This window comes from Mesitornis unicolor, unplaced genomic scaffold (assembly GCF_000695765.1).
Source record: "Mesitornis unicolor isolate BGI_N332 unplaced genomic scaffold, ASM69576v1 scaffold53958, whole genome shotgun sequence".
Classification (NCBI taxonomy): Eukaryota; Metazoa; Chordata; class Aves; order Mesitornithiformes; family Mesitornithidae; genus Mesitornis; species Mesitornis unicolor.
In genome coordinates this window covers 14,631-22,286 of record NW_010202245.1, presented here as the reverse complement: position 1 = coordinate 22,286, position 7,656 = coordinate 14,631, and the positions used below count along the sequence as shown (strand labels likewise).

At 41.6% G+C, this 7,656-nt stretch overlaps 1 protein-coding gene across 1 annotated transcript in view; it reads left to right on the top strand.

Annotated features, from left to right (window-relative positions):
• Positions 1 to 7,656, top strand: part of RC3H1 (ring finger and CCCH-type domains 1) — a gene marked incomplete at its 3' end in the record, with an annotated part of 23,294 nt that overhangs the window by 2,372 nt on the left and 13,266 nt on the right. The window contains exons 2-3 of the mRNA XM_010190320.1: positions 4,925 to 5,045; positions 6,364 to 6,603. Of these exons, the coding sequence (XP_010188622.1) occupies positions 4,925 to 5,045; positions 6,364 to 6,603 (361 nt within the window). The remainder of the gene's footprint in view (positions 1 to 4,924; positions 5,046 to 6,363; positions 6,604 to 7,656) is intronic.

Sequence of the window (7,656 nt, the reverse complement as noted above, 5' to 3'; positions counted from 1 at the left end):
ACCGCTCTTTTCCACTAGTGCGTCTAAGGCCATTTTTTAATCTTTTTACAGAAAAGGCTTGGTTGAGGACAGGGGGGAAAAAAAAGAGGAAAAGTACTTTAGAGAAACTACAGTACTTTTGAACTATATACTGTTAAAAAGATGGGCTCTCCTTGATACGTATCTATAAAAATGAACTGTAAGCAGCAAGCCGGCTTGTGTTGCATGGGTAGTATCAACAACTTTAATGAAACAAAGCCTGTTTTCTTGTTCTACTTCTTGGTTTAGTTTCAGGAGGGTGTATGTGTCATTAGCGTCCCCTAATCTCCAGCAAATCCCTGTGCACCTTAACCTGAGTCCATGGAGATGTGTAATACTTTTATTTTTAAATTATGAACTCCAAAAAACAGGTTTCGCTTTAGAAGCAAATACAGTACAACACAACTGTACTATCGGGGGGAGGTGGAGGGAGGAACAGTTTGTTCTTTTCACCTTGGGGAGCCTTCTGAGAGATTCACATATTTGTAAGCGTTTAAGCACCTTTTTGCTGGAGGCAGAGGAGGAGACCAGGCATTTTGAATAAACAAATTGTTCTGTCGTGACTGGCAGCAATGAGAGGATTCCAGAGCAAGTCGTGTTGGTTGGGTTTTGCAGGTACAATGGGTGAAATAAGCAGGACTGTACTTCTGGGGAAAATGTACTAAACTTGTCACACAAGCACCCAGGGAAGCAGTAACCTATTTCTCTGACAGTGGCATTATCTCTCTGTGTAGCTTTCGTCACTTGAACGGTGAAGAGAGTTGGTTTCTTGCTTGAATTACAGACTGTTTCTCAGTTTTCCCTCTCCCCACCCCTGTCCAAAAATGAAACCTGTTGCTCAGGTTAAAGCCACGCTTGATGTGAAAATTAACAGTGGCAGAGACTCAAATTCCTGCTCCCCGCTGTAGTAGCATAGTGCACATCAGCAGTGGTTACAGGGTCTGGTCTGGATGGCGGTGGCCAGGCAATTAGCCCACCTATAGATAAGTTCATCAGTAAGGTGATGGCAGTGAGAAGGGATTGTGAGGGGAAGATGGAGTTATTATTCCTGGGTGAGCTGGAAATAGCTGAGCTTCTAAGCAGGAGCTAAGCGTATTGTGAGGGAAGAGAGGCACAATGGCCTTGAACACAAATCCAAAAGGTATTCGGGGGATACCTTGCTTTTTAAACTTCTTTGGTAGAGAAATCCTTTAAGCCAGTTTCTGTGGAAATGTGGTTTTGAATTTTTAACTCTTCAAGCATCACATATTATTCTCTACATACAACTATTTTAAATGTTCACCAGGGCAGTGTTTTGATGGTGCATAATCATGGATCTGTCATCTAATCTCTTCCCTCCTGTTTTTTTAACACATGAAATAGCAGTGTGCACGTTCCGAATGGGTGATGTTAAGTGGCAGAAATTCCTGTGGTGCTTTAATTTCTTTTGCAGTCTCCTGCTGGACAAATAAATACATTTCTAGGCATTAGGCAATGGAACCATAGATTATGGTGGAATGATCTGAACTCATGGCCTTTTCAAAAGGGGAAGATGACAATTGCAGAGATATTAGCAGCACATTTGATAATGTATTATAACTTTTGGTGAAATGAGGTGCCACAAAAGAGGAATTGTCTGTGAAGAAGTTCTCCTTAGTGCAAGCTCTGAGGAACTGAAGACAGGAGGCTTTGGGTTTTGTTTGGGTTTTTTTGAGTTTTGTTTTGGCAGGATGCAAATCATTGGTTTGCAAGGTAGAAAATATGAGAGGAAAATAGTTTTCAAACCAGACAAAAAGGGGTTTGGTCTGTTTAACGTGTTGTCTCATTCTGTGCAATTAGATGTCTAATGGTAATTAGTGACAACTCAAGCTGACATCCTTCATCAAGTTACATTGAAATCACCAATTCGGAATCACTGCCTGGTATGAGGTGATGCCTTCACATTCTTCTCCGGTCCCCTTCCTCATGCCGTCATAACCTGCTGCTTCCCACGGCCGCCAGCAGTCACGCTGCCGGGCGGCATTCCAGTGCTGGGGCACTCAGTCATTGCCAAGGCAGATGTGCACAAAATGATCACAAATTTCAAGTAATTAAACATCTGAGGTCATTTTTCCTGTCTTGCTCTAGTCCCACTTGGAAAGTGTTTATTATATTACGTCAATACATTTGCAGTGAAAACTGTGATAAGGGTGTGGTGTCTGAGGGAGTGGAATATTGAGTGAGGACAAAAATAATGAACTCGCTCTGCAGGGCATCTATTTTGAGGCTTTTGAGAGACGTTGTAAACAGAAGTGACCCCAGGGTCCTGCGTGCTACTGAAAGGATGTTTTGTGATGAGGAAGTGAAAATGCTTTGGAGTTGAATTTTCTCAGTTGTCCCTCAGCAATTCCATGACAGAGCCAGAATTAAAATTGAGATCTGGTGTGATTTCTATGAATCATGTCTTTACCATTTTCCTCTTGGTAGATGCTGTTCTTACAATCATTCCAACCCTAAAATATCTTTTAAAAGTCTCAGAAGTGCATATAACAGAACCAGTAAAAGGGCAAATTATTTGCGGGTTTTACTGTGAGATACATCACAAGTGAAGATGAAGTGTGTGGGGAGAGAAATGCATTCTCTTCTCAAGACTTCTGAAACCCCAAAATAAGCATCTTCCTGTATTGTTCAATACTACCTTTGCTCTAGCTTAAGATAAAAGTTAAACTCTAATCTTTTTGGTGCATTTTGAAAAAAGTACAGTTGTGCAAGTCTTTTAGGTTTTTTTATACTGAAACTTCCCTTGCAAAGAGAAGAAATGAGAATGATGTGCAGATACGTGTTGTTGAATAACCTGATTGACTCTTGGAAGGCTTTCTCTGACAGCTTTTTCCTGGGGGAGGGGGAAGCTTTCTGCTAGTTGCCTGGGCAGCCCTTGTGTCTGGCTGGTGGCGTTGTGCTGTGTATGGCATTCCAAACTGCCGCTGTCAGTGTGGGCTAAACCTGCCTTAATTCAGGAATGAAATCCAGGGCTGAACACGGCTTCCTGTCCCTGTCTGTTCCAAGCCTTCTTTGTCCGCCTGGTGTTGCGACACTGGAGTTGTATTTGAGGTTGTCGCCAGTGCCAGATTGAATGCTTGCAGGAGTAAAGAGGAATTTGCACAAAATACATTGCAGCAGTTAATGGGACAGAGATTGTGTAGCCTCTGTCTGGGCTGAGATGCGCGTTGTTTGATCTGTTGATCACAGCCAGTTCTGCTTGTGTTGTTTCCCAGACAGAAGCAGACTGCTAAAATGGCAGTGGATTTGAAAAGGAGGTGGAGTATTCTGTTAACATGAAAGCTAATATTGAAGGTGTTAATATTTATTTACCAAATCCCAAGGAACCAGTCCAGCTGAGGCTGTTGCAACAGTCGTGGCTGACCACTGTAAGATAGTTGCAAAATCTCCTTTTGCTCAAGGCTTGCTTGCTTACAGATCAAAAAAACCAAAAACAAACCCCCAAACAAACCAGCACCACAGACAAACACCACTCCTTCCCCGAAATTCAAACAAAACCAGAAAGACCCCAAAACTTTACCAGTTAACTGCGGTCTGTGCAAGGCATCCAGGCTAACCTTGCTGTCTTGGTTTGATTAAATCTGGTTTTGTTTTTCTGTTTAATAGGAGCGGAAGGGGATGTGTCTGATCCAGGCTATCATGATTGTTTGTTTTGGAGTGGTATCAGCTCTCTGAATTGCAGCGTATACATTACACTCAGACACCTTTATGCCACCTGCTGTAAACGCGAGAGTTACACAGCTAGTAACTTTGTATTTAGTGTTTGTGTCAAATGAACAACTCAACAGGCACAGCTGTCTAAGCCCATAGGAGAAGTGCAGTCATATGGTTGAAATAGATTACTTTCTATTAAAATTGATAGGAAAACTGTCCACATTGGTGGTGACAACCATATGTGTATATTTTATGTATATTAGCTGCTTTTATTTGGTGCTGCCATCGTAATGCTGCTCTTCACATGGCTGGGTTGCACATGAAGGTTAGCGGGTTTGCAGCTGCCTTTAACTCAGGCATTAAAGGCTTGTGCTTTGGGATCGAGCGCCTGAGTTGGTCCCCGTAAGCAGCTCTGTGGGATTAGCGTGCTGTTACTGCCGCTGGGGTAGCGATTGACTTGGAAATAGAAGTTGAAGTCTGGGATCTGTTTGCACTTCAATAACGTATGCAAAAAGTGCTTGTGAAATGCCAGCCATCTGTGCTATTGTACATTGAGTTGATCCCTGAATAGGGATGTGGAGAAACAGGGAAACAACAGCAACAACAAAGTAACTGGCCTGTTTTGTCAGATTAACACTTGCAAGGTGTGTTTGTGTGCGCTGTATAGGATAACCTGGTCATGCTGCTTGATAACTGGGTCTACTCAAGAGTATGTTCGAAGGGTGTCTGTGTATTTGCTGCTAAGTCTTTTTCCCACCAATCCAGGTAGCTCCTATCTACTATCCCTTGATGATTTTAGAGCTGTGAAGCCCTAGATATGAATCTGTACTTCTGCAAACCAGGGTGTTTGGAATTTTTTTGGCCAGCTAGCTTTGGGGATGTCTCAATGTGTGTTATTTCTGCCGAAGTTTTATAGTTACAAGAAATGCTATGTTTCTTATGCAATTTTTTTTGGTCATGTAATAAACCTTGTGCTTCTAGTTCCTGTAGGTGACTACACAAATGAAATCTGCTAACCATGAATTATTTACATTTTTTTGTCTTCATTTTGCTGGGTTTTTTCGAAGGTAGTTATTCATTAAACAAGCTGAAAAAATGCTTACTAATATAGAAAAAACCCAGAAGGGGGACAAAACAGGAAATGCTTGATATTAACAAGCTTAATGTGTTTGTAAGCATGACTGCCGCTTATTTATGCATATTCATTGTAGATGTACGTGTCATCTCTTTTCAGGTTCCTGAACAGCAGCCAATTACTTTATGTAGTGGAGCTGAAGATACCAAGCATTATGAGGAGGGCAAGAAATGTGTGGAAGAATTGGCATTGTACCTCAAACCACTCAGCAGTGCAAGAGGTAGTTCCTGCATTGTTTCCTTTGAAAATAAAAGCTGGAAACAAATAAAATGCAAAACAGACTAACTAGTCATTTGGATGGTTTGTTTGAAAAATGGATATAGACCTTGTTTAGAAATGAATTGGAACAACTTTCCTAAGCATTGATGTTATTTCCTCATGGGGCGTGGCTGGGGAGGAGGGAATGTGTGTGTGTCTAGAATTTAAAGGTCTTAAGTAAAAAATAATACTGAGAAAAGGTTGAGATATTTGGCTGTGGTACAGTAAGCTGAGACAACTTTGTAAGTTGAGTTGACATCTGCAGACTAAATAGAAGTAGGTAATTTTGCCTTTTTTTTTTTTTTGAGTTCTGCTTTACTTTGAGATCACTGTAGTAATGCAGCTTGTTTGTGGAGGGGGAATAAACAAAGGAGAAAATTAACTACATAGAGCGTATATATGAGAAATAAGTAGTACCCTGGTTATGCAAGGTCTTGTACAAGAGCTGGGTCAATCTGAGTAATTCTAATTTAGCGAAACTGTGCTGGGTTCTATATTACATATGGGGGACTTGAAGAATCTGTTAACCCAAGTAGTAGAGGTGAGCACATGGGCATCAGGTTTTCAAAAATGAATTTTTACAGAAAGCTGTCTTGAGCTTTTCTGGCAAGTACAGTGTGATGTGGCTCCGAGTCATGGTGGCCCAGTGAACAAACTCAGCGTGGCAGGATATGTCTAGTGAGTCACTTGTTCCTTTAGCCTGTTTTCAGTGGCTCCCAGCACACTCGAGTCACAGTTTTTGCACAGAATTGGATATCACCCAAGCAGTTGTGAACTCACCAGGCCAAAGAAGTGGAGACATTAGATACAGAAAAAAACCCATGTGTCTTATGAAACCAGATGAACAGTCAAAGGCAGTGATCCCTGAGGCCCATGAATAAGGGAAGGACTGCAGTGTGATCCTACCCTTGAGGAGACGCCTGGAAATCTGTATGGGAGGGTGCAGGACAGACTTCCAATGGGGGAGAGAATTCATGAGAGGGATTGGACTGGATGATCTTTTGAGGTCCCTTCCAATCCCTAACGTTCTGTGATTCTGTGATTCCACCTTAGAGAACCAAATCTGTCAATCACAAAACTTTAACCTGTGGCAAAGCTGACTCCCAGGAACGGTTTGCTTTTAACGCTGAGTAAAATGGACAAAAATGAGCTTGTGACATGCCTTCTCTAGTGTTGTGTATAACAGAGTGAACGTCAGGAGAACTAGGTGGTTGAAGGCTGGCACAAGAAGAGGAGTTACGGGGTAGTTTATTTTTTTCCTGCTTCACTTTGTTTTGAAGGTGTGGGTCTTAACAGTACTACTCAGAGCGTGCTAAGTCGTCCTATGCAAAGGAAACTTGTGACATTAGTTCATTGCCAGCTGGTGGAGGAAGAAGGGCGGATCAGAGCCATGCGTGCAGCACGGTCACTTGGTGAAAGAACGGTCACAGAGCTCATTCTTCAGCATCAAAATCCTCAACAGCTCTCTTCCAACCTCTGGGCTGCAGTGAGAGCCAGAGGGTGCCAGTTCCTTGGACCAGGTAGGTAACATCACAGTACTACTTCTGTACTAGCAGCAATTTAGAATTGCAAAGGATTGATAAATGGGTGCTAAATTGCCTGAGTGATTTTATTAGGCAGTGGCTTAATTGCTTAATAGTCGTTCTTCAGAATTAATGGTGTCTCTGTTGGGCTGCTGTCATAGATTTTCTCGCATTTTTAATGCTTTTGCAAGTCTTCTGTAAAAATCAGACTAATGTGTGTCCTTTTGTTCTTGTGATAAGATAAAATGGGAAGTAGTTTCTCCCTTGCTATTCCTTGAAGAAGTAAGACCTTTCTACAAAAAATTAGGTTACTAGAGGTGACTGAACATGGCTTCTTTCCCTTCTCTAGGGCAATAAACATTAAAAAAGAGTTATGGGGGAAATTTGTTACACTGAGGGGGTGTATGCATTTTTAAACAGTTGCATGCATAAATTTCATAGAGTACTAAACCAATCAGCTTTGCTTAAAAAATGAATGTAGTCTCGTTACTAAAAATGTAGACTTCGCTGTTACGGGCCAACAAAAATTAATGCCTTGAGATATGAAGCCAGCTTCTTAAAATGAAGACAAAAATAAGGCAGCTTTCCCCTGCTGAAACAAATGGAGACTAACTTTAGGATGCTAACTTTTGCACCACTGCAGGAAACAGAGAGGCTTGTTACCTAAAAACCGCTGTACTACATCACCTAATTTATTTGCGTGAGCACTAATTGCTCGTTTACCTGCATGGGAACCAACCTTGCCTTTCCTCAGCCTGTCAGCTTTTTCTGCTGGGATAGGTGTGGATATAGGTAATACACTTTAGAAACTATTATATTAATAATCTAGAGAGATGTATAGATGAGAACAGAGAAGTCTTCCTATCATCTGGTACCCAATACAGAACAAATAATAATAATAATAATTTTAAAAAATTAAAAGTCCTGTTTTCCCAGCTGCAGTCTGAAAGTGTTTCTTCTCTCTCTTCCCTCCCTTCTTGCTCCGCTCCCTTTCCTGTCTGTGGATTTGTTTGTGTATTTGGAGGGGTTGGTTATAGCTGGTCTCCTGCT